The following is a 26,779-nucleotide window of genomic DNA, read 5'->3' as shown; positions in this document are numbered from 1 at the left end:
AGAGAGAGAGAGAGAAAAAAAAGGAACAGACAACAATAGTAATCTCAAGATTGCTTGTAAAATTACTTTTAAATGTAGATAATATTTGTATATAGGTAGATAATGTTTGGTTGATTTAAGGGGGATAGCAATAAGAACTTAAAGGTCAATACAATCAGAAGGTCTTAGCTCACTAGCTAGGTCAACAGAGAACCAGTTATACATGCACTACAAAGAAAAAACAAAAGAAAATTTAAAAATCAGAAACCTCGAGTTCAGATTAAATCCAGATTTGTTTGCTCAAAACTACCAAATGAGTCCAATGCTAGATCGATTCTTTAAAAAAAACAAAAAAAAAAACAAAATGCTGAATTTCAATTTTAAATAAAATGGCTAATTGACATTATTGCACATGAGCAAAAGACAGTAATACTATTAGAACTCTGTTCATTGACCCGCCCCCTCCTCCTCCTCGGACCCTCCTGAAGCACTTCAAAACATTCAGAAACCTGGTGATGTACGACAAGAGATGTTTCATCAACAGCAACCAAAGAGAAAAAAAAAATGGGAAAAACCTCAATTGGGGGGTGGGGGGTGGGGTGAGGGCAGATAAGACAGCCAGCAGAGATGAGGGTAGAACACTTACATTGTGCTATCATGTACAGTAAAATGGCTGCATAAGTGCTTTTTCTTAAGCTTGAAGAGAAAAAAAAAATGTTTTCAAAAAACGGTGTTTATTGTTGAGGCATTGTTAAAAGTTAGCCTGTGCTATCCATTCAGGGGTGACAATGTAAAATCCCTAACAGTTGGGTTCCAACAGCTGTGAACAGGAAGGAGAGAAATCTTTCAGGACATAAAAAAATAATAATGATGTTACCCCTCGGATTCTGTCGCTGCTACATTAAAACCGCACGTAATTATGTGCAACATCGGAAAAAAGGCTTTGAAGATGATTCCTCTACACTCCGTCCTGTCTGTTGGTTTTTTTTCTCATTTTTCATATATATAGATTTTTTTAATTTTTTTTTACATGTTCCGCCGCCTCATTATTGGTGTTGATTGGCAGTGTCCAGGTCCAATAACATGGCAGAGTGATTCAGTAAAAACACCATAGTTGCAGTGAGGTTATTTAGGGGAGTCACTCTGGAGGAGGCTGACAGTCCGCGGCTCCGTCACTGGTGGATCTCTGTGCCGGGGTTTCGCTCAGACCGGTCCGTTCACTGACACTTCTTGGGGAGGTGACGTTTCCTCTCTGTTAGGGCAACACAGAGGAAATACACACAGACTCTAAGATGATGATGTATGTGGGCTTAGGCAAGGAAAACTCACAGTATTCAGTTACTCGTTAACAACCTAAACTGTTTCAGTGCAATGATATTAGTTCACTGTCATTTTTATTCGTCCCTGCTGAAAAAAATGTCAGGCTGAAATAGATTTCCACAACGAAAGTTTTTTTGGAGAAAGAAGGAAACAAACAATCAGAGATGTTTGTTTAAAATAGATATATACACACACACACACACACATAAAATATATATATATATCTTATCTCGACCCTCAATATCAACAGCGTTAGTGACTGTTTTTTTTAATCATGATATGAAGACAAATGTCTTTGACAGAATAAAACACACATTTCCTACTGCAGGGCTGCAACTGAATTGATTTACTGTTTGGTCTATAAGATATCATAAAATAGTAAAATATGCTCATCACACAGAGGTGGACAGCAACTCTAAACTGTACTTAGTATAGTAAGTATAGTTTACTCCTCCACACAAATATTGTACTTTTGACTCCACTACATTTCTATGTAGTATAAGTTCTCTTACTTTGAAGCAGCTTTGAGTCAGTGGAATGAATTTTCTTTTAATTTGAAAATGTGACAGATCATACACTGTGTTCATCACAGTAGAAAAACCAATCACAGCCAACTCCTCATGTTTGAACCTCTCAAGTGTCCTAACAATGGCGACGTGAGATAAAGATGAGGCAGAAGATTCTTCACCAGAGACCACGGGGTATGTAACATTTGTTTAATTCCAGATAATCCAGATTTTAGACTTTTGTTGATTCAATTGTATTTTTATGGATATTTCTACATTCTATGTATCATATTCTGTAAGCTTTTTATTCTACAGGTTCTACAGTCAGTCAGTCAGTCAGTGCTTTCAGAAGCTTTCAGAGTCATTAGGTTCTGCAAATACAAGGTGGAGCAATACAACAAGGTGTCAACATAGAAAATTTACTTTTGAATACTTCAGTATTTTTAAAATCAAGTACTCCACCTCTGCATCACCTTTCTGCATCCAGTTGTCCACGTGACTTAAATCTTGTCAACTGCCTCTGTCCACACGGGTCCATGCAGATGTCTGTCTGCGACCCAGAGTTCATAGTCGTGTGGTATCTACTGCTGACAAACGTGTGTGTACACATCCATGCATACAGACGCCAAATGTAGTGTAAACACAGCCGTATGTGTGTCCACTGCCCATATCTGTTTGGACCTTTATACCAGAGGGCCATCATCCTTCACCCTCTGTCTCCATGGATACAAATTCTAATTCGTGATTTATCAATTATTTACTAAATTGTTTGAGTAATCACCTAATCCATAAAATGTCAACAATAACAAACAGACAACTCAAGTTTCCATCACTATTAATGACCCAACAGGATTTTTTTATTTTTTTTTATTTTGAGAGAAAAGTTTAAGTTTAAATTTAGAAGCTCTAACTTATTTTTTCCTGATATAACACAAAACTGATGAAATTTCTCCAGAATCAGTGATCAAAGAGTTCAGTCCAATGATTGAACAGGTGGCAGGTACTTACTTCCTGTCAGTCTGTGTGTTTACAGGTGAATCCTCCGCAGGCGGCTGCTCTGACGTTTTAGGAGGATCTGACAAAGAGAGTTTCTCCAGAGACACCGGACTCTCCTCACTGCGAAACAAACAGGGAGGTTAAGAGTTACTTTTAATTTCACACCAACACACTTGTTTGTCAAGTCATAAATCCCTGGGGTGTGTCTTTGTAAAAGACAGTTCGTCTCTTTGTTCCATAGCTGAGCCCTCTTACGTCACTGGGCAGGGGCAAGAACCTCTTATTCCCTGGGAGCAGTGACACAGTCCTTACACTTTAAATTTTTAAATCAAACACTCCGAAGACAATCAAAAATCTAGTTAACTGCATAAAATAATATCAATATTTCTGTCATGTTTTTGTTGTTTTTGAAACGAAACTAGCTTCATGTGTCCCCTCGATGACTGAGAAGATGAAGGCTTTGTTCAAGAAACGTTTTATTTCCTTAACTGGTCATTTAATTCTACCTTTCAACACTAGTGAAGAAATTATTAACATCGTATTTGCTGCCCAGTAACTTACTATCTCTATTAGTGATGGGTACGAGTACTCAAGTACACGTACTTGCTGACATCATTCGAGTCGCGTTTCACTACTCGCATGTTGCTTATGGCTACAATGGTTCAACTCAGTTGGCGTTACGTGCACCATGGCAGCCGTGACGGCTCATCATCATGTCATGTTATTTTGTTTTTTCCGAGGCTCAAAATGCTGTAATTTAAGTTTAATTTATTATTTATTTGAACAAAATATATTTACTTTGGATTTATGATTTAGGCTGTTGACAGAGAGTTACGTGTTAAGCAATACTGTACTGAGGTTGATTAAGTGCCTGTTGTTCTGTAAATGCATTTGAAATTGAACTTGGTTTCCATTGTTGGCTATTTATTTACATAAATGTGAAAGTATTAGACAGTAATGTTATATATATACTGTATATATATATGGCGCAGAGTGGACTGGTCAACAGAGGAGGATCTCAATACTCAGCATCTGAGAACAATACTTTCAGCTATAATCCGAACCTTTTGAGGTCAGCTGTCTTGTTGCCAGGGGCGCCAGCCTTTTCCGAGGTGATGGCTGCGGTTGGAGAAGCACCAGCATTTTTGTCGTCCTCCTCGCTGTCCGATCCCCCAGAGGAGCTGCTGTCTGAGGCCACGAGAGGAGCCTTCCTCCCTTCTCCCACTGGCCAAGTACCAGGAGAGGCACCAGCATCTGCTGACAGACACACAAAAAAACGTACTTAGCAACAGGCGTGTAATTGTTACGAGTTTGTTTTACATTTATTTTAAAATCTTTCACCAACTCTAACTGAGACGGGTTCTGTCTTCAACAGAGAGGCAGGTGGGTGGGAGCGAGTAGATCAGCTGAGGTGAACACTCACCGCTTTTCTCGTGGTTTTGTTTGGCTTGTTTATCTGCGGCTCCGCCATCCACGGGAGAGCTGCACCTGGGATTCGTTTCTGTGCTGTAGGAAAAGAGAAATCTGTGTTAACAAGTTGTAAAGACTACTGTTCCAACAGAATCTATATTTTACAATAAATGTACAGTGGCTTCAGGACCACTGCACTTTTTTCACTCCTAGCTGTGTAGTGGATTTAAGTGTAAATGGATAAAATTGCCATTTTTGGCACTGCACAAAACAGATCTCTCTCTAACTGTTCTGTACGTCATATACATCATCATTGATTCTGATGGCCTTTACTTTTTCTACCTATTTGTTTTCCTCACTCTGCATTAGGTCAAACCATTCAGCCATAGCATATTTGTTAGCACTTAGTAGTGGTGTGGCTTGGTATACAGTAAAAACCGTTGTTAACATATATCCTCTATAGTAGTCATTGTTCGTTCATTCATCAGCCATAACTCTTAACTCTTAAATGTCAGTTAATGTTTTTTTTTTTTTTTTAGATAAGCCTAGGAGACCTGCTACTTTGCATCAACAGTTTTGCTTCTCACCCGGAGAAAGGCTGGAACTCAGTGAAGTTGGCCCAGCCTGTTTCCTGTGTCTCTGCTCCACCCCCGGCTGAGCTGTCCCACCCTGCCTGGTTTTGGGATGCTGCAGTCCCTCCAGAGTCCCTGAAATTCGCTGTCCAGCCTGGACCTGGAAACAAGACAAACAACGGGCAGAGAATAAGACAAAGAGCCGAGTGTTGTTTCCACTGACAAATGACGCTCTGTGAGTGGCTGTTCTCCAATTTACTTGTGTCTGACGCGTTCTGTTCAGAATCTTCGTCCTCATCAGATTCAGATCCGCGGTCCTGCTCCCTGCCTCCGTTCTCCATGCTGCTCCTGGAGCTGCCCTCTGAGGTTTGGGAGACTCCAAACCTGGATGGCAGGGCCAATGGAGACACATAGAGGACAGATGAGAAGGTTAACAAAGACGGAGAGACTTAACCTGTAAACAAACTGCACTGAGAAAACCAGGAGCTAGAAAAATATCTTCAGGTTTACCTTGTTCTGGATTTAGCTTGTGTTGCATAGTTGATCTCCTTCTCCTCCCAAATGTCCTCTTCCTCTTCAGCATCATCAAACTGGCGTATCCTCTCTTTACAGCAGGCTTCAAAAGCAGCCGCATTGGCCTGTGCACAAACAAGACACATGAATGTTTTGATTTTGGAAAAACGATGTGGGGGTTCATTTAAATAACAAATAGTGTCAGTGTTGTGTTATTCTCCTACAAGGTAAGAGAATTATCTTTTCAAATGATTATGAAATAAGACACAAAAAGTGATATTTCTTTTATTTAACTACGTATTATTACATGGTTTGTAAATATCTTCTGAACAGAATTTAACAAAAATAAAACAATACATTATATATATATACAAAATAACAAGGTTACCCAGAACAGTGTTGACCACTCATTTAACTTTAGTAGTCTGGAAAATAATATTACACATTTCTGAAGAAACACAGTAAGACAGAAGCGCCTGCAAACACTTACACTATTATCATCAGCATCTAGATTGAAGTTTATTTCGGCAATTCTGTCAAATGTGGCGCTGAGGAAAGAGAACAAGGAGACATGTTAACATGTTAAAAGGTCAGGTCACTGCTATGGGAATATGTTCAGGAATAAAGAATAACACACCTACACTCAAGCATTACAATAATATGACAAACATAAAATCAAACTGTGTTTACTGAGGATGAATAAAAACAAGGATTTTTTTGCTGAGCAGAGCTTTGACGCTGAGTCAATATGCTGCGTGAGACTCACTTGATATTTTCATCATGCTCACTAAACTCCTCATCGTTGAACCCAAACTGATCCACGAAGTTGGCAGTCATCTGTTGGATCTGATAGTCAGAGAAGGCCTGGGAGGGTGCAAGGGACACTTTTTTTTAAGGCGATGTCATTATGGACAGAAGAGGTTATCACAGATGGATAGAGGCTTTATCTTATTAGATGTCAGATAAGTACGGAATGTAATTTTGTTTCAATGGTGGTGAGTCAGTCCTACCTGCTGGAGAGACAGGTCGTTGGGGAAGGGGCTCTCCATGTCATCGTCCTCACTGGACGAGTGCATGTTGTGGGTGCTTACCTGCAGGACACAGTGTGGAGGTCTGGTGAACTTTTTGGTGTTGAACATTACAGTGTCCACTGGCCTTACAAGACATATATCTGCTTCACATTGTAATTATGATATGACAGACAAACGCTTAAAAAGTCATGACAATGTTTTAAACAGAAAACAGTCAAATATTAGATTAATGCTGCCTTTAAAGTTTTGTGGATTTTTTAACCTATGGCTGTGCTGTGGAGCTTTTCTACAAGTGGGTCCCTATGTTTGTGTCATGCACACGTACAAGGACACGCACACTCCTGTGACACAATACCATGTTTGTATTAAGGTGCAATACACGTTCCTGCCAGTGGGTTCAGACTTCTCCACTGATCTACAGGTGGCAGTTACACAGCAGGAAGTGCTGCAATGTGCCATCAAAGACGAGGAGGAAGTAGACTGCTGGCGAGTAAATACGGATGTTAACTGTGCAGGGTTAAAAATACTAAAATAAATAAATAAAAATCAGCTTTGCAAATGTTTTATGAGGAAGGAAATACATTCTGCATGTTTGCTTGTTAGAGTTCAACGATACACACAGTGTGCTTTGATGAGTAACACTGACTGACACTGTAAACATGATTTAGTCTGTTTACAAGAAAATTCCCCCTTTAAATCAGGGCCACTAATGTTTATAAATGAAAAACACTTCTGATTTTTGTTGCATATATTGTTGCATTTATTAAATGACAAGTCTAATTCATTGAGGAGCTGGTAACGGCTTCTCTGACAGTGTGCTGGTTCTGATCTGAGTAACTGCTGCTCTGAATGGGCATAAACTGGGAGAGAAGAGGAAATTAGAGGAAGTTAAAAGAAAGCTATTTATTCAGGGAAAAAAAAAAAAAGAATGCTACTGAATGAAAACTCACCAGCTCTACCGTGTTCCTCCTGTTAGTCTCTCTCAGGGTCTCGTCCACGAAGCTCTCCCAGCGACCTCTGCAGTCCTCTGGCAGCTCTGTGAGAGGAAAGCAGTGAATTAGTGAATGATCAGTTAAGCAGATAACTTCTCTGGCCTTGATCAGGCCTCCTGTAATATACGACTACCTTTGATGAGGTCAGTGATCTGGGCCTGTACTGGTCCTTTCTCCAGGTTCTGGACCACCATGTTAGCAATTCTGGTCAGATGACCCATGTTGCCTCTCCTGGTGCCGCCCTCAGACCTAAGATTCAGGTACACTTAGGATTACCTTCAACACAGTAACTACTATTTTTACCTTTGACATGTATAATCAGTATGTAACTACAACACGTAATCTGTATAACCACAAAATGCATCTGCACAGGAATAATGCAGTGGAAGGAAATGTGCTATTTTAATACAAATGTGTTAACGCTCATTGCTAGCCGTGCACATGAAGAGACTCTTACTGTATTCTATCATTTTCCTCCCAGGCGTCAAGAATCCTCTGTACCAATCGACACTTCTGGAAAAGCTGAGGGTTCAACAACAGAAACACGGTATGAATATGAGTGTGGACATAGGTTGAAAAAAAAACAGTAGGAGTATCATGAATCAGGATTTTCATGGGGGTAACTGAAAGTGAGCACCAGAGCTGAGCAGCAAACACACGAGTCGTGTTGCCCTGCCTCATGCTGTCTGGCATACAGCTGCCCTCTCTTTCCACCACCCGTCTCTACTCCCATCAAAGTCAGCTCTGTTTGTAAAGTTTACAGCCTGCCACACTTCTGCTCCTGCATTTTTTTAACCGCGCAGATAAAGAAAAAGTGCAGTGATTCAACTGACAACATGAAAGACGACTGGGGGGTCTTCTTGATTGATGCATCGACTCATCAACTTCTAGGGGACTTGGTTGTAATATGATATTCTCAGGGTACAGAGCTGCTGGGGCCACCTACATGTGCCACAAGGGCATTGTGGATGGAGGTCTGTGGGTCAATGGTCCTGCCTGTCTCCACTGCCTCCCCTTGCACCTCGGCGTTAGATGCTGCAGGCTTCCCGTCGTGGTTCTGGAGGCCTGGGCTGGGCCGCTCCTCTGAGGAAGGGTGGTTCAGGATAGCCGCCACACACAGCTCCACTTGGAAGTGCAAAAAGTTATTCCAGGAGTATTTGAAGAACAGATCCTGTTCAGAGAGGAAAATATAAAGCAAAGTCATTGACATGCAGAATGAAAGACAGAACAACTGTAAGCAGCACATCCCTTAAAAACATGTCAAGATACCAGTATGTGTTACATGTCCTTTTCTAAGCATTTTAGACAATTACTGCAACACCACATGGCTCTGTGTGTCACTGTTCTGTCACATTAAAGAAGCCATGATGGTAATATCTGAACCAGAAACTCTCCACTGCCCCCATGTTGTTTAACTAAGGCAACAGTGTAGCATTTGAATCCACTGTCTGCTGAACGGCACGAAAATGAACCTGCTCCAAAAAGGTCACACCCACTGCCCTTTGGTCAGGGGGTGTGATAAGATAATCAGACGTTCCCCACCTCTTGACTAACCTTGTGCAAATCTGATGCAACTGTTTCAGACATACAAACAGAGTCAGGCAAAAACCTCCTCTAAAACAGCTACTAAAAAAAAAACATATGTGAGAGCTCAAACACATCATACTCGCTATGTGTGCAATGACAAAAAGGAGCTACAGCCTCAGCCTACCAGTAGTAGGTCCATGGTGGCAAGATTGCAGAGCTCCTGGCAGATACTGGGGGCATTGGTCTGCAGTAGGGCGGCCACCAGCCGGGCCACGTGAAGGCGGGCGTTCCCCAGTGGCTGCTCAAGAACGCCAACGGTCGTCAATATTGCACTTTTCTGTAGATGGAAAAAGAAAAGTACATCAGGTAATGTTGCCATTAAATGTTGTTTTGATACTAGTACACAAAAAAACTGATTCTCAATTCTACAACTGTAACAGAGGAAAACAAAAGAAAATATAAAATTATGCACTGTCAATTAACCATCAGCTACTGCGCTATTTTAAAAGTGTGCTAAAATGTGCTAGCTGAGTACTGAGTACTCATGTAGGGTGTTGGTGTGATCCCACAGCAAGATGCTCTATCATGTTTAGTATCATTATTACTTCATGACATGGCACTGCAATGCAGCTTTACCTTGGGGGGGTCCAGAAGAAGCTGCTGGAAGTCCTTTAAATGGGGCTCAATGGCATTTAAAATACTGCTGTTGACAGTGTAAGACCTTTCATAACCCTGAGAATACAGATCCATCAGCCCTTCCAACCTAGGAGAGACAAGCAGACAGAAACATCAGGTAACCAAACTTTAAAACTATGAAGATTATACTACCTAACAAGTGCCTGTGCCTGTGTTCATATGGATACACCTATATTTCCTCTGCATTCCTAATACCTTAGAGGAATAAATAAAACAAGATTTTAATTACATCTGCTCATGAGACCTGGGAGGACCACAACCCAAAGAAACCAAAATGATCGAAGCCTCCAACATTTACAATTAAGAACTTGACAGAAACCACTTCAACTCACCCAGACCTCCTGGTCTCCAGTAAGGTAAGTAGCACTTGAGTTCCGTTAACGATGGAGGCCTCGCTCCTCTCCCCCTCAAACAAGTTCTTGAGGAGCCCCGCCACACTCTCCTGCCTGAAAGGTGCACAGGTTTATGCTGTAACAACTTAAAGTTTGATGATGGTGACATGGTCTGTTGAAGCAAACAAACCAAGTCTCCCATTACTCCGCTATTTACAGTGGGCTCCAAATGTCTGAGACCACTTTCTCATTCACTTGAAGTGATCGCAGAAATTCATAGTTGTTCATTTTTTTCTTTTAAAGAATTATTCTCTCCAGGTTGGGAGATAGTACATCTGGAATTAGCTACAACATAGGAAACCTGTCCTATGTTGAGAAAAAGAGCATAAAATGAACCTACCAGTTATGGTGTCACATAACTGTTGGCTAACTCTTTTCTCCTTTGGACCAGTTTGAGGTCTTGGACTTTGAGGATGAGCCAAACATTTGACTAGTGTTCCCACTAAACAAAGCCAGTCTGGTAGCATTTTTGTTTCTAATGTGGTCAGTTAAATAGTAAAAGGTTTTTCACTGCACACTTATTCCAAACACTGAAAACCAATTATTTGTTGCTAAAAAACTGGTCACAGGTCAGATTTATTTTCCCTCTTGAAACATTAACAATAAGGCATTTTAAACTTACGACTCTAGTACGGCCAATAGTGGGTCAGCCTCCACATTCTCCTGCATCTGATTGGCCTGGTCTCGACTAAGGCGGATGATGTCACAAAGCGTCTGGGACGCATTTGATTGTCTCTGAAAGGTAAAATGTTGAATTGTTTAATGTAAATTAACCATTAAGATGGTTTCTTTAAGTTTGTCTTCATCTAACAAAGTATCAGTATCGTAACAACACGTTGACAGGTCAGCGACACTCACCTCCTCATCTTTACCAGTATGGATGAGCTCTGTGAGTCTCTGTACCAGCTTCTCCTCATTCAGCCACTGGGATGGAAAAAACATAAACCGCATCAGATAGTCATGTTTTGTTTAAACGTTTACTCAGGGGAGGTGCACAGACGTATTTATGTTTCTTACATGGAGGACCTCCTGCCTCAAGGGGGCAGGCTCCACACAACTGATGAGGCGAAGCAGCAGGTCCATCATGGCAGAGGCATCAATATGTTTCAGCACCAGGCCAATGAAGCCTTCCTTTTTCTTTAGAAAGGTTATAACCTGGAAAAAAATCATTTTAGTCAGTTTTATAGGGTACAGTGGATTAACAGTGGAAGCCTCAATCTTTTTCATTGTACCTGTTCAGTTTTCCTGGCAATGAGATTGCCGATAGTTTTGCTGAAAAAGCTGGCCAGTAACGGGTTGAGAGGTGGGTCCTGCTCCAAGAAGTGGTAGAGCATCTCGAGGAGAGAATCGTCCGCGCCCAGCTTATCGTTTATAATGGACACATCTGATGTCAGGAGCTCACACGCAATGTTGGGAAATCTTAGAAGAAAACACAGGATGGCAATGAGAGGGGGTCTTGGTGCAACTAATGATGTTGAAGTGGCATTTCTGAAATGTTTTCTCATTATCTGAGCTTTGATCTGTCTAAAAGAGGTGAAAAGAAATTTGAAATTTGGTTTCTGTGGGGAATTTGACCAGATCAGAAAAGATAGGATGTTATAAATTTAAATAAACAGAGCTGAACATTGTATTGCTGACATTATATGAATGACAAATATGAGAAAATAGTCATTTTAATGCGTGTTAAACCGAAGAAATTATACAAGGTGTGATAGCACTGCAGAAACAGTATCTCATCACTTTTGTGTCAGTAACCAATGTGGGGCCTCACTTAAAGCGGCTCCGCTCCTCCAGATCAACAGGTGGCTCTGTGGTGATGAGGCTGACCAGCTCCTGCATGCAGTGGTCCTGGGAAAGGAAGAGGAGCAGTCGACGGTTTTGGGCCTTGCATTCCTGCAGGACGTCATCCTCCTCCATCAGTTCTCTCAGCGTCACGTCCTCCCTGTCCAGCAGCTGGTCGATGTGGGAGGTGGTGTGCAAGTCAAACTTCCAAAACATGGTTGCCGCTGGGACGGGGGACACAGCCCTGGGCCATAGGACGGTAGGGTGAGGAGGGAGGGAGGGTAAAGAATATTTGCAGGGAGAGGAGGATGAGGGAACATAGGGAGGCCCAGAAATAACAAAAGGGGTGAGGAAGGGAAGAGTGGACAAGTAGGTGGGGAAGTAAGCAGAGGAGAGAAACTGATGTAAACAAGGATATACACTCGAGGATCACACCTTCCTGTCCTTTATATCATAGACTATGTTAATACTCTTAATATTCTGATGATCATATTAAGATGTGAAGTATTCCAGTTTATGCTGAGATAATACAGGGCATTTTTAATAAAATTAAAACTTTATATGGTTCTTTCATGTAAACCTTTAAAAACCCAGTCCAGGTTTTTGGTGAATTTAAATGTTGATGCCCACAAAGGTAAATCACAGCTGGAGGGTCGTGTGAGGAGCATGGAGAGAGAATAGACGCTTCCCTCACCAGCTCAGTCAATTCAAGCCAACCACCACATTGCAAATGACTTTTCTGTTAAGTGTATTTATCCTAAACTAACAAATGTAGCTATCTGACTGACTCATACATGTCAAAGAACTAATTGCAGCATGCACAAACACAGGAATCGGCTCGTGTGGAATCTGCAACGCTGTTGCCTCCTCACAACACGGCGGCAAACCATCCGCCTGGTGATCTGAAGACAACCATAGAAGTCTCTGGAGTACTTTGCATGCAGCTAGCAGCTAACAACAAACGCTAACAGTTAAAGTGGATAACCTTAAGGAACGTGGTCGCTGCCACAACCTGAGGGTCATCAGCATTCCCAAATGAGAAGAGGGTCCACAGATTACAATATTCATGAGGGACTCCCTCCGTGAGACCATAGGGATAACAACAGAGGAATCAATGTTTTTAGAGACACTAATAGTGAAGCCTCCTCCCAAAGCCTGACTGCAGCTGATGGTGGTGCAGGTCCACCACTTACAGATGAAACAACATACTCCTCAACTTTCCAGAGAGAAGTTGCTTTCTTTCCGTGGCCACGTAGGTCAGATTTCACTTCACCCATTAATTTGTGACATGAAGGATGGCACAATGAATATAACACTATACTGTACATTAACAGCTCATTAGCTGTCTCCCACTTACAAACCATGGGATTAGCTAGCTTCTTGGGTAACTAATTTAGCAACAAAAAAACTACAAGCATGTGTTTTAAAGCAGCTGTCAGTGCTGTGATGTCAGAGGAGGAAATTATGTTATATTTAAGCAGTACACCTGTGTTACTGACCGTTTACTCAACAGACTATACCTACAACACTCAAATACTCTGCTCCCAACTCCAGTGGTTCTGTAGTGGTCTGCTGAGCTGTGGTGCCTTCAGTCAACTAACAGGGATTACTGGAGCATGAATCTTTAGCTTCCATTGACTTTAATTTCTTATTATTTACTGACTGTTTTAAACAGCTATTATTTCTTCACCAGATCACTGGAAAGTGTCATTTTTTGTTCCACTGATGACATCATTCTTTCTGTTTCTTGAGTTGGCCAGCAATGCAGATTGGCAACCAATTCAATAATTATCTTTTCAAAGATCCAAAATTTAGAAACGAACTGAGAAGTACAGGCTTTTTTTGAGTGATAATAATAAACCTGATATTTCCTCCAATCTTCTTCTATACACAGCTAAGGCGTATATTCAGGGTGTGGTTATTTCTTATGTTGCTAGGAGGGCAGACAGAGTAAGTAAGAGGTCAACGACTTTCAGAAGGAGCAAAATCTTCATCCTTCTGATGATTTACAGGCTACAATCACTTCTGTTTGGGCCGTCCTTGAAGCAGAAAAATTGCTCATGTATGCTAAACAAAGTTTGGGAACAAACCTAGTAGGTAATTAAACTAACCTCATGCTTCAGTCAAACTATCCCGTGTGACAGATGCTTCTGGTAGGAAACTATACAGCACTGAAGACATTACTACTTTTAAAAGATTTATGAGAAGCTATACAGATTACAAACAAGTAATCCAGATATATAAGATTTATATCTGAATGTAGATAAAAAGCTAATAGTCAAAGACAATGCTTTCAACTATCATATGTATTGATCAGACTAGTTTTTAAGCTGTAATTCTTGTAGTAACATTCGTCGCCTGTTTAATAATCAGAATGGGACAAATTTGTTTTTGTTATTTCACCTGACGCTATAAAGGCTTTTGATAGGATAGATTGGCCATATCTTCTACAGTCCTTTGGTAAATTTGATCTGGAACCTTATTTTGTAAATTAGATATCAATTTCACCAGAATTCTTTGCACTTGCAATAGAACCCCTGGAACAAGCTACTAGGAGCAATGCTACAGTGGAAGCCATAGCTGTAGGTTCAAGAAATCACAATGTTTCACTATGTGGTGAGGTCTCTCCTCTCACACCATAAATTTCTTAATCCTGATTCCACATGTGGTCTTGAACCCAATTCCTTTTAGGCAGATAGAAGGAGTAATGTACAATACCAGTCAAAAGTTTTGTAACGCTTTCCCATTGGAGTGAATGGGAAAGTGCCAATACCAATACTACCAATAAAGGCTGCAGCCAGAGTGCTGCAGGAATTGGTCCTCAAACTTCCCGTTCCTTAATCCTGAAGTCTCTGGGTTTTTTGAATGGGTTTTTGGTTAGATGACTGGCATAAGGTTTGTAGCTAACATAAGCTCAAGAAATTTTCATCTTTTAAGTGATCCTAAAAGAGAGCAGTTCTAACAAGTGGCTAAATGAGACTACAGAGGTTGTTGTGGACATTACACATCATCACGCCAAACACAAAAACCAATCTACTCACCAGTCCACTTTTGCAGCCTCATTGTGTTTATACTTGCACTAACTTTCTAAAAGGAAAGGCTTTTGTAGAAGAGGCCAGAGCTAAATCAATCTACAAGTTGAAGTTTAGTGGTTATGAAGTGGGTTATGAAGTTATGTGAATGTGATGTAGTTCATTTATATCCTAATATTAGCTTTTTACTCCTGGTGATTGTATTTAGGCTTCAAACATCATAAAGTGGGGTTTAGTTGTGAAGATTATCTACCTGATTATCTACCATAGCGTGTAAGTATCATAAACTTTTGTTTGTCAGTTTGTTTTCTGCAATAATGCAAAAGCCAATGGAAAATTCCCATTGGCTTTTTTGTGGAGGGAGCCTACAAAAATATGTCATTTGGTGTAGCACACAATTTTAAATAACAAACAGACTTCATATTGTCCCAGTGAAGCTCAATCAAATGAATCCCCAATTGTCAAAGACCTAATGCATTCATGCACAGTATCTTTTGATGTCACTATAGCTTTATTTTGGTCAGATGTTCTTCCTCTACGGAATGCGAATCTAAATTTGGCATTGAACGTATCTATAGGCAACTCATACCCAGCATAAACTAAATATTATGTTATTTACAATGACAACGTTATGGTCCGAGTAAATGTAGTCATAGTCTATATATTACAAAAAGACAAAGTGCTCACACATACCAGTGGATGAAATGTGGATATCTTTAATCAGACCTCCCCCTCGGGCAGGCAGGCATTTGTGTTTGTGCAGACAACAGAGAGTGTGGCGAGGCCTGGCATTTATCAGCATGGGTCTCCTCTTAAAACGCAGGCCTCTTTAGGAGATGAGACACTGAGACGCTCACCATAACCTGCACAACACAGAAGAAGAAATTGTTATCATACCACTCAGACAAGATTTTAGATCTGCACAAATAGCCTATGTGAATGTAGATATGAAAATGTGAAGTTGTCCTCATGATGAGTCAGCTTAACATTGGTGATATACAGTACTGTGTAAAAGCTTTAGGCACTTCAGATGTTTAGATTCTTATTCATCTCACAATACCACCAGGGAGGCGTCTGGTCGCTCCCAAATTCATTCTGCAACACGGCAAGGAGTTGTAGCATGACATGTTTGAGTTAATTTGCCTAACTTGACATTACTCATGATGCGATGTGACTACTGTGCATGCACACATCGCAAAGACGATACATTGTCCAGCCCTAAAATAGTAGTATCAATAAAGTTGTCCTAACCCCACCCATCCCTCGTTCTGATATTCTTATTAGCAAAGCTCACAACATCCAGGAAGAAGATTCTTGTTAGTAGCCAGTACTGTTCTGAAAAAGTTATGAATGATGTGAAAACTAATGTTGATTTCTTCACCAATTTAATACTGATTTCAGATTGGATAAAATGCCATCAAACCCCAACCCTATTTTCAAAACCCTGGAATGAATTACAAGACTCAATAGTGTTTGAGAGAGGATGCACTTGTGAAGCACAATGCATAGTGGTCCTTTGTTAGGTGCTATGTACATCTTATGTTTAAAATTCTTCAGTATTCTCCTTGTTAAGTCAGTTTGTCCCGTGTCTTATCCATACTGTACGTTTAGCATTTCAAAAAAAGAGTTGCATCGTTTTTTTTTTTTATTTTGTTATTTTTTTTTTTTTAAAACACCTGTGCCCCTAATGTTTTTCAGTCATGTGCACCAGAACCCCTAAAAAAAAACTAAGCGTAGAGCCCTGTGAAGCTGTCCTCAATTTAGTTTTAGTGCCTTTAACTTTTATATAGTACTGTATCTCTGCATGGGTACCACTAATATACATTGTCATATATGTTTGCTCTTCTATGGAAATTAAGTAAGCTTTGTTCTCATTAACATTCAGTCTTCTCTTCTACTTTTTCAATTTCATACCTTAAAGCTAATGTACGCTGTGATGTAAAGTAATCTGTAAAATCTGTAATCGGTAAAATGCGGGTTTACCTGTTGGTATAATAAATATTTATTTATTTTTAAGTTGTTCGTGATATATAACTCAAAGCAATGCATATGTAAAAATCTACACATCCATTCTAATTAGACTCTAACTCAGTGAAAACATATTAGAAACATAAGACAAATATGTTGGTAAAGAGGCTCAATATAAGTCATCAAGTTGCCTTCATGCCTCTCCAACTGATGGCGAATGACACTGATGTTAGAGACGATAGTAAAATATAGTAGAGTCAAATTTACAGAATGTAGGTTTCAGTTTAATGTATAAAAAGAAACTGCTTCCATGTGTTAAAGCGCAGTTGATTTTATAAGATAAGGAATATCCTCATTTTTTAATGGACTGGTATCAACTATATGAAGTAAAATCTATTGTTTTGCTCCTCTGCGACATTTTGCAAGTGCCCTACGCATCTGTGTTGTTGCTTTAATTCTGTATTTGAACTATACTAATTTTTTCATGCCAGGGTTGTCAAAATCCTGTCTGAAGCTTGGTGCCACAGCAAATCCACACTGACACTTCTCTCCACATTTATGTTATACTAACGTTGAAAGCAAGGAAAACTGTGATGCAGGCTATTTCTAAATGTAGTAAAAAAAATAAAATGTTAACAGATATGTCAGGATAAAGTACACAAGAATATGAAAAACAAAAAACAATGGATGACACATCTAGGACTTTTCATGTTATAATATGTGATGGTTGTCATGCATTTAAATATTTCATTCAATATCAGTGTGGTGTCTGTTTCAATAAAATGCAGACAATGTATCAAAGGTTGAGGTTAGTTAACAAAACATTTGGGGACCTCACAGTTCTACAGGCTATCATTTAGCAAAACGTAGAACTTAAGATTGAAAATATGCTGTGTCATCTTTTAGGTTACAACAACAACCTAGAGCTGAAATTAACAAACATAATTATGATGTGCACGCCTGTATCAATCAGGTATTAACTCAATACAATAGGAATATTCACTAGCATGTAAGAAGGGTGTATAAGTGAAGATTCCCTACAAGACAATACCCTATGAAAATGCATTAGGCTGTTGCCTTCAGACACATACCAGAAATATATATTACACTGCAGTATATCAGTTTTCAGGCCTGGAAATTACCATGAAAGGTTATGGCCGATTTCCAGAATGACAATCAAAAAAACAAACAAACAAAAAAAAAACCTACCACTACCCTTATACCTGTACAACTGCTGCAAACACTAACAAGATTTAATCTCCTTCTTGTGGCTCATTGCACTGCAAGTTAATATCAGGCAGGCTTTTAAATGCCCACTATGGTGAATGGAGGATGTAGCTTGAATGATGGAGAATGAGTATTTGATGCTTTTGTCACTATGTGAGCATGTTTAGTTTGTTTTGTGTCATGTGGTTACTGTGGCAGCTACTCTAGACAACAGAGTACACCAGCAGTAACAACAAAACAATTACATCTGCTGGCTTTGTAGACTTGGACAAACTTCTCTGAGCAACATGCTATCATCTGTTGATCATGGAAGTAAAGCTCAGGGAGGAAATCAAAGTGCTTCCTCCTTTTTTCTTTTCCCTTTTTCCTGAGGAGGACCCTTCCTTGCACATGCAGCAGCAGCAGCAGCGTCCATCTGGCATACATTTACAGAGTACACAAGTGCAGTAATAACCCTGTTGAACGCTCCCTGTGGACACTGAGCAGAGAAGCAAATGCTTGACTTTACATCCAAAATAGAACCCGCTAGAGGCAATCTCAACAAAAACAGTCTACTGGCACATATAACAGACGATGAAAAGAGGAACAATGGCACACATAAAGAGCATATGTGTAAATGTTGTGAGTCAACAATAGTCTGTAATTAGGCAACTTAAAATGCAGCAAGCAAAAGGGATTTCCACCATCCCTTGAAATATCTGAGCTCTCCTTTACATGCTGAATGCAAATAAAGATGCAACTGGTGGCAACTGAATGTTTATCATGTTGTTCTAGATACTTAGTGGCATGTGTTAGCAAATGATCAACCAATCTGCAATAGTGCACTTCAGAGGACAAACAAAAGCTACAGTTTTAGTCAGCCTGTTGCTGCTTACTTGCACTTAGGTGCGCTGAAGTTGTAAAATTAGATGAACAGACCTGTACCTAATGCTTGATGCAGAGGTGATGGTCCCAAAGTACTGAAAGACCTCTTTATGAGAATAAAAGACACAAAGTCATTTTGCTTGTGATTTGTAATACCCCTTCATAAATGTAAAGAGTTCCTGGTGCTTCATCAAATCACATCACTGATTATCTTTGGGTTTGTTAGCTGTCAGACAAAATAAGCCAGGGCTTCAGACTAATGACTTGACTGGGGCACTTGCCATTATTTCCTTACAAATCCTAGGAAATGATACAATGTATTTTAAATTAACAGATCAATCAATAATGAAAAAAAATATATATAAATCTGTTTCCCCAAGACTGTCTAACAATGAAAGACACACTGATGTGTAGCTAAAGAAATGTAAAGTGAGCAGCGCAGCCTTGGCATGAAATGCACATCAACTGACTTGTGGTAGGAGCTCAGATTTCTGTTTACTTCAACTCCAGTGGAGGCACCACTACCAGAGATTAAAGATTTAAAAAAAAACGACATAGATTAACGTTACAGTAATTACAGTCCTCGTGGTTAATTACATTCCGCAGCTGTCGTATAAACACTAAGTCTCCTTCTTTATCAATCGGTAACTAACATACAAACGGTTCGTACTTCATTTAAAGCAACTCAACGAGGCTTCGTTGTTGCTGGCCTCAGCCAAATCCGAGTGGCTGCACTGAACAACACTACTTTATATAGCTCGTTAGTTAACTACTAGATGATAACGAAAACTTGTGTGGATATAGTAATATAAATAATATATCAGTAGGGGAAATAAATTGCATTAACATAGATAGCACCCAACCTCAACTGATATTCTTAACTTAGTGACTATGTTACGTTAACTAATCTAACAACTAAACAGTTTCCTTTGGTAAATTTAGCCGATTAGCCAATATCGGATTCTTGATCAACGTTATTTGGCGATTCTTAGACACTAACTTATAGTATTTGCATCAGTTTTGAAAACATTCATGTTAGTTCCTCCTTTACTCTGATTAGCACGTAAGCTAATTAGCTACTAACAGTTAACGTGTACTGAGCTGAGATAGCCAACTTAAATAGCTCTCCAACTTGGGTTCAACTTTGTCGATGGAGCAGCAGAGTAAACGTTCGCTAGTTGCTCGAACTCATGACGATCTTTTCGTCCAAACTTACCTTTGATTGAAAGTCCGCTGCTATTCCTCCCGTCTGTATTGGATTGTTGGGGGAGTTTTGCGTCAAGCAACCAGCTATTAAGTCACTAGCTATCCAGCTAACTACTAGCTATCTGTGTTAGCTAACATACATTAGCCTGTGAGCGAATAGTGATTTGTTTTGAAGGGGTCAGTCTGCGACAACACTGGCTACTGTTAGCTAGCTCAACTTAGCTAACGTTAGCCAAATGTTGCTTTCAAGTCTATCAAATAAAGAGTTCTCCAACGTTAACGGCTACTTTACATTAATAGCAATGCCTGTTATTTAAGATATAGAATGTATGATTCGTACTCACGCACAAAGTAATTCAAACGCTGGGCTAACTTTAGCATGCAAGGCAGGAAAAACTCAGTCATATTTTTCGAATCAAAATGGCGACATGGTTACGAGAGCGCGCAGTAGACCTACACCGGGAACGTGCACCGACTTCAGACAGTACACTGAATGACGCGACGGCCGACACTGTTACATCTATTTAAACTATTAGTCAAGTTCTAAGTCTAAACGTCATGGTATTTTAAAGTGTTGTATTTTAACTCTACTACGGAAGCCTACACGTCTGATGATTTGTTTTTTATCAAAATTTAAGTGTTTTATATGGACATTAAACACGTATTTATGTTGTTTATTTAGAGGTAGTTCAGCAGACTTTTTGCCCTTCTCTTACCCACACACCTATTGATCAATATCGTGATTTCAGCTGATCAACTTAAACAATGCCAAAGTTAACGTTATTGCAAGTGATACGTATTTAAATTTCAACACTGATTAGATTTGACAAAAACTCCTCCCAGTTATCAAACTGTAAAAAGTGATGTTTTATGATGTTGTGATATAAGATTTGACAAAATAATCAGTTACTAACACTGGAATCAGATAATTCACCTAACTAATTAAGATCTTAGCTATTACATATTTACCCTGAGTGACCGGTTTTTGTCAAAACTGTTTTAGAAATTATTTTTTTGGAGGATGGGGCCGTTGCATGGCATTGTGTTGGTGTTTCCAATGATTAGTGTACCCTAATTAATTAAAAAAAACATGGTGGGCAAAATATTAGACACAATTCTCAGTATAGGGCATGCAATACAACTCAACTGCACCACAAACTACATGCTCCAAAACGAAAGTACAGTTGAATCAACACTTCTTTAAAACAGTTTCAACCAAATATGAAAACCATAACCTTCTAAAAGGTAGCATTTATTGCAGGGCTGTTGTATAAAACTGGGTTCAATTAGCTAGATGTGCCAAACAGAACTGACTGTGAGCGATGAATCATAGACATTATCCTTGAATTTGTACATATTTCAGAGGGTGCCTCCTCGTTATACATTTTATCCTGAAATGTGTGTTTCTAATTACTTTTTTTCCTCTTTCCTTAACTTATTATGTCCACTCATTCTTTATCCAACACCTTTCTTGCCTTTTCCCAACTAATTTTCCTTCCTTCCTTCCTCTCTTCTTTCCTTTCCTCTCCCTTCACCTCCTCTCCTCGCCCGTTCTCTCCCACAATGCATTGTGTTCACTCGTTGGATCATGGACCAAAGCGGTAAGGAAAATGCCCAGTAAGGCCGACCTTAGCAAACTTATTTTACGTGATATATGTTTATATGCAGTTACAATTGTTGTTATAACAGCTCGTCAGCTAACGACACATCATCCTCGCAGTGTATGATTCTGCTACGGCATCCCTTTATGTTCCAGGGCAGCGTTAAAGCTAGCATGGTCCAGGCTAGCTAAAAAGGTGGCTAGCGATGGAGTAAAGCTTAATCACTTCTATTCACCAAAAGTTAACGTTGAGACTAAAACGAACCTACAGGGTACCATCTAGTTTTGTAACTGAGTCAATGTAGTCACGATATTGAATGCGGAACGATGCATTTTCCGCACGTTAGTAGGCGTAACCGCAAGCTGCTATTGAGTTGGGGCGCGAATGCTACCTGACCAATGTTAGCACAGTGCTAACTAAGCTAGCTAAGATGTTGCGATGGCTGTCATAACTGAAAGCATGTCTTCAGAATATTTGCTGTAATGTATGAGTCCTTCTTCTTGGTTTGTATTTCTAAAGCCATACCGGTAAGGCCATACTAAATAAATTTTGATATGATAATATAAACCTCGCTGGTTACCCAAAGTTACAAGACATTGCTATGTTAGTCTGTAATGTCATTTTAAAAATTGTGGACAAGCAGGGTCACTGCTGCACGCCCTGTCACAGTGCACTTGCACATCCTGACTTTGGGGCAACTTTTCCTCAAAGGCAATTCTATAACTGTTTCCATATGGGTTATGTTTCATTATATTAATTTTACTTCAAATGCAATAAGAAATCACTCAAGGAGTGGGATTTCAGCATTTTCACTAGTCAGTTCATTTATGAACTATTAATTTACATTTTCAAAATTATACAAAATTAGTGTAACTCGATCCTTATTTTCCACAGACAATGATCTTCAAGGAAGTGATGGCTCTGGGAATTTGGGTGGCCCAGATGTTCGAAGACGAATCCCCATCAAACTCATATCCAAACAGCCCATAAGGAGCAAACCTCTGCCACGCGTGCAGAGACCCAGCAGCAGGCCATCTAAAAGTGAGACTGGAGAAGATGGTAGGCACATGTTGCAGCTCACCATGCATCCTAGCATTGCATTTTAAAATTAGTGGAAGTGAGACAATTAGCATATTACAGTTTTATAATTGTTTCATGCAGGCAATAAAAATACATAATGTATATATACAATGTTCTAATGTTTATTTATTTGGTTCCTTGTCTGCTTTGATTGTAGAATCAAGCATGATAAATAAGTGAGTAAAAAGACAGCTGTCAGGTGGAAAACATCATAATGGCTTTATAGGAATCACAAAACAACAGTTTGTTGAAGCACATGGTTTTTGCTGACACTGACAGAGGCATTTATCAACCCGGGAAGTGATATCTGAGGCACTAGTTAAAGCAGAGTTGTTGGTGTCTTTCAGTCAGTGCTGGTGTGGGTCAGAAGTTAGATCTCATGTCCTCTTTGCCACTGCAGTTTCTCTTCTCTGCCATGAGTCATGAGGATGTTTAGACTTAACTGTTTCAAAATTACTTTATGATGTCTGTGTCTGTTGTACAAGAAGTTAATGAAACAAAGAGGATTATAGCACTCCTTGTTTTACTTAGGATTCCCTAACTTGGTGATCAGGAGGGCCGGGGCACTATGCAATTTATAAAAAATAAAGAAAAGAGTCAATACTCAAGCATTTTTTTATATTAAGCACTATGTGGTAACGTCATCTAGTTTACACTTTTACCACCAGAGGGCGCCACTAAATTATCCATGGTGACCATAATAGACTATAGACAGCAATTCAGGCGGTTGACAGAGGATCTTTCACATGATACACTCTTCAGTTGTTATGTTTAGTTCAGTTAAAACAAGGTATGTTGAAGTCATTACTTTAACATTGATTCGTTTGTTAATACAAGTTTAACCATGAACAACTGTTTGACATACGATCTTACAGAATGATACAGGATAATAGGATAGCTTATTTTATAAAACCCAGGGATATTAAGATTATGTAACTGTAAAATGCAATTCAAGTCAATATTTTAATGTCAAAGTTCAATTCTGGTTTTTGCTTTATTTTACAGTGTCAGATTGGCATAAAGAGATTTTTTTTTTTTACATGCTCAAAAATGCTTAGTTTTTATTTGTTGATATTCTTGAGATATCCATAATTATCAATGAACTGACATTTTGTCTCAGACCTATCAAGGACCAAAGTTACTCAGCTAAAGACTAACGGCTTTAGTTAAAATTTTAGGGTGTTCTAATCTTGTTTTTTTTTTCCTGCAGTCTGTCATTAACACTTTTGTCTCTGTGTTTTACAGATAGCTTTGGCTTCAAGCAAGAGGACAGGTTTGATTGTGGTGCCAAAGCTGGCGATGTGTTTGCGAGTCAGAGGAGATTTCCCCAGCCACTGTTTTGGGACTATAAGGTACATCCCACTGGATAATCAGGCCAAAGAAAAGACTCCGCACACATGTCAGTATTTTCAGACAGATATTAATGACGGACACTTTCATTCCTGTTGCCTGGCACACTGTAAGCGATGATGCACCTCCAGACTGTCCGAAATATTGTCCTTTATGTCAGATAGGTTTAAACAGTTATTTTTCCCATCATCAAACAGAAAAGCGTATGGGTTATAGTTTTAGTTTTTGAGTATTGTCTAATTTTTTAACTTTAAGAGATTTGAACTCATTGGTCCTTTTCCAACAGTTACATTTGATTGGAGAAAGGGATGAAGTCCCAATTCACTTCTGTGATAAGTGTGGTCTCCCTATCCAGCTGTATGGACGGATGGTATGTACTCTGTCAATCTGACTATTGTCTGCAGATGTTTTTAGAGAACTGCTGATGTCTAACTCTTAACTTCTTTACTCCTCAGATCCCCTGCAAACATGTTTTCTGCTACGACTGTGCTTTGCTTCATGAGAAAAAAGGAGAGAAAATGTGCCCAGGGTGAGACATCTGAACCACTGAAATGTTTTGTAGTCTTTGTGGTGTAGTGAATGCTGGAATTTCATTATTGTCATATTTTAAAAAGATATTTACTAAACCTGTTGTTTTGCTCAAATAGATGTGTAGCATTGAGCTCTGCGATTTCCTCCTGCGATTTGTTTGTTTCACTCCTCCTTTCTCTCTCTAATTTTGTCCCTGTGTGCCCAGCCTCACTCTCTACAACTGCACAGACCCGGTGCAGCGCATCGAGCAGTGCCAGCGTGGTTCCCTCTACATGTGCAGCATTGTGCCGGGCTGCAAGCGCACCTACCTTTCCCAGCGTGACCTGCAGGCCCATGTCAACCACCGCCACCTGAGGGCAGCCAAGTCCTCCGCAGGCCGCCAGGAGCCTGTGCACATGCCCCCTTCATCCGAGGTCCCTGAGCGTTTCCGTGTGCCTCCGCCTCACCTACCCAAGAACCATGTCCACCTACCCAACCCACTCCAGCATGGCAGTCACGACCCCTACAGTCAGCCGCCGCCCTCTGCTCACGAAGCTCCGCCCCCAACTTCTGGTCTTGGTCCTGAGACCTTCCGCATCGCCACGGTAACAACCCGCAAACACAGCAATCTCATCACCGTGCCCATCCAAGATGACTCGTCCTCTCGTGAGCCCCTCTCTGGGGGGCCAGGCCCCGGTCAGCCCCCCCACCACCACCCTGGGGACTATCCTGGCCAGCCACCTGTTGTGTCCCACTCTCACCACATGATGGCACCACCGCAGCAGCACTTTGGCCCCCCACCTCCCCCTCCTCCTCCTATCAGCCACCCGATGCAGCATCCTCCTCAAGCCTCTGGGACACCACACATGGTGTACAACCAGGCCCCCCCTCCCCCCATGTCCACAGCCCCCCCACCAATCACTCCACCACCTGGGCACATTATGGGCCAGATGCCCCCCTATATGAACCACCCAGGACCTCCACCACAACACAGTGGCCCCCCTGTCAACGCCCCCCCACCTCATCACTACAACCCCAACTCCATGCAGCAGTTCCCTGAAGACCAGGGCACCCTCAGTCCCCCGTTCAGCCAGCCAGGAGGGCTCAGTCCTGGGATGTGGCCTGCTCCGAGAGGGCCCCCACCTCCACGAATGCAGGGTCCTCCTCCTCAGGGCCAAATGCCGGGACCACATCACCCAGATCAGGGCCGCTACCGGCCTTACTATCAGTAAACTGCTATCTGAATGAATGGGCAACAGTCTGTGTCATTCTGTTCCATACCGCTTGTCTAAATAATGTGATAGTAAACCTCAGGGTTACAGGATGTAGAAATTCATTTTGATAATACTGCCCAGAGGCAAGTGTGTATGTGGTACACCTCTTAGTTAACTGTACTGAACATCCCACTGAACAAACTACAGACTTGGAGAAGAGCAAGAATGTTCCTTTTTTTTTAAAAGCTTATATTTCTGTATATATGTCAGCCGAAGTCATGCATATATACTGTACAATGAAAGATGCTAACTATGTCTCAATAAATTTTTAACAGTAGATTTCCATCTCATCTTTGTTTTGTTCTGTTAACAACAGCAGTTAGGGTTAAGGTTTACATTTAACATCTTGATCTGTCCAAGAAGATGTTAAGTTTTGATGATTTTAAGCAATTTTCTGAAATTAAACATCAATGGTAGGTGAAACAATACAAGAAATTTGCATCTTTTGAAAACTAGTATGAACATTTGGGAAAACTCAAAATGTGTGTCTTCAAGACATTTTGTCAGTCCCCTGGCTATGTCTGGTGGTAGTCTAAAGCAGTGCTTTCACTTTTTTTTTCTTGTGCCCCTGTAAAACAAACCTTGGTTTACTTGTTTACTCATATCGAAAGGATGCATATGTCTGCAGTTTCTGACCACTTTAAGAGATTCTCAGATTGTCATTTGAAGATGGACAAGATAAGGTTATCAAGTAAACTGCAAGGAGAAAAAAAACAGTTTATATAAAGTCAGAAAAAAGAAATGTAATTTTGTGTAGCACAAATGTTTCCCCTACTTTCCTACCTTGCCTGGAAACCACTATGGTTGAGAACCACTGTTTTAAGCATGTCCCTAAATTGAAATGAATATTAGAAAATGACTTGCAGGCATATGATATGCAGGGATGTTTTCATTCTGTCTGGTGCAGTAAACTCTTTTCATGTCCTGTCCTAATGTCAGGAATTGGCTGAT

At 40.3% G+C, this 26,779-nt stretch overlaps 2 protein-coding genes across 9 annotated transcripts; one reads left to right on the top strand and one right to left on the bottom strand.

The window, feature by feature from the left end:
• Positions 1-447: 447 nt before the first annotated feature.
• On the bottom strand, positions 448-20,438 carry LOC111224522 (serine/threonine-protein phosphatase 6 regulatory subunit 2-like). Of its 6 annotated transcripts, XM_022749042.1 has the most exons (25): positions 20,358-20,416; positions 20,024-20,056; positions 15,442-15,611; positions 11,706-11,960; positions 11,167-11,353; positions 10,952-11,089; positions 10,793-10,858; positions 10,557-10,669; positions 9,875-9,988; positions 9,483-9,609; positions 9,031-9,183; positions 8,266-8,490; positions 7,777-7,841; positions 7,453-7,568; positions 7,278-7,363; positions 6,307-6,387; positions 6,063-6,160; positions 5,787-5,844; positions 5,294-5,421; positions 5,043-5,167; positions 4,799-4,943; positions 4,225-4,307; positions 3,866-4,058; positions 2,814-2,921; positions 448-1,240 (listed from the first exon to the last, which is right to left on the bottom strand). In XM_022749042.1, exons 4-25 carry the CDS (start codon positions 11,930-11,932, stop codon positions 1,183-1,185), a joined length of 2,694 nt encoding a protein of 897 aa, XP_022604763.1. In that variant the 5' UTR covers positions 11,933-11,960; positions 15,442-15,611; positions 20,024-20,056; positions 20,358-20,416; the 3' UTR covers positions 448-1,182. The 6 variants fall into 6 exon arrangements, with proteins under 6 accessions (XP_022604763.1, XP_022604762.1, XP_022604761.1 ...); XM_022749041.1 differs by lacking the exon at positions 20,024-20,056 and having other exon boundaries at positions 20,358-20,438; XM_022749040.1 differs by having other exon boundaries at positions 20,024-20,428.
• A 1,156-nt stretch (positions 20,439-21,594) lies between these two features.
• Positions 21,595-26,105, top strand: cbll1 (Cbl proto-oncogene like 1). Of its 3 annotated transcripts, none has more exons than XM_022749660.1 (6): positions 21,595-21,614; positions 22,509-22,655; positions 23,940-24,046; positions 24,331-24,414; positions 24,500-24,573; positions 24,781-26,105. In XM_022749660.1, the coding sequence occupies exons 1-6, from the start codon at positions 21,602-21,604 to the stop codon at positions 25,784-25,786; spliced, it is 1,431 nt and encodes a 476-aa protein (XP_022605381.1). In that variant the 5' UTR covers positions 21,595-21,601; the 3' UTR covers positions 25,787-26,105. The 3 variants fall into 3 exon arrangements, with proteins under 3 accessions (XP_022605381.1, XP_022605379.1, XP_022605380.1); XM_022749658.1 differs by having other exon boundaries at positions 22,509-22,673; XM_022749659.1 differs by having other exon boundaries at positions 21,600-21,630; positions 22,509-22,673.
• Positions 26,106-26,779: the final 674 nt, after the last annotated feature.

Source organism: Seriola dumerili, unplaced genomic scaffold (genome assembly GCF_002260705.1).
Source record: "Seriola dumerili isolate Sdu_G_001 unplaced genomic scaffold, Sdu_1.0 BDQW01000138.1, whole genome shotgun sequence".
Taxonomy (NCBI): Eukaryota; Metazoa; Chordata; class Actinopteri; order Carangiformes; family Carangidae; genus Seriola; species Seriola dumerili.
Note: the sequence above shows the minus strand (reverse complement) of the source record. Positions and strands in the feature narration are given on the sequence as shown.

Coding starts and splice junctions, on each gene's coding strand:
- LOC111224522 (XM_022749041.1), bottom strand. CDS start 11,932: ATGTTTTGGAAGTTTGACTTGCACACCACCTCCCACATCGACCAGCTG. Junction 11,354..11,705: donor GAGGAGCGGAGCCGCTTTAA/GTGAGGCCCCAC, acceptor TTTTCTTCTAAG/ATTTCCCAACATTGCGTGTG. Junction 9,610..9,874: donor CTGGAGACCAGGAGGTCTGG/GTGAGTTGAAGT, acceptor TGTCTCTCCTAG/GTTGGAAGGGCTGATGGATC.
- cbll1 (XM_022749658.1), top strand. Junction 24,047..24,330: donor CACTGTTTTGGGACTATAAG/GTACATCCCACT, acceptor CTTTTCCAACAG/TTACATTTGATTGGAGAAAG. Junction 24,574..24,780: donor GGAGAGAAAATGTGCCCAGG/GTGAGACATCTG, acceptor CTGTGTGCCCAG/CCTCACTCTCTACAACTGCA.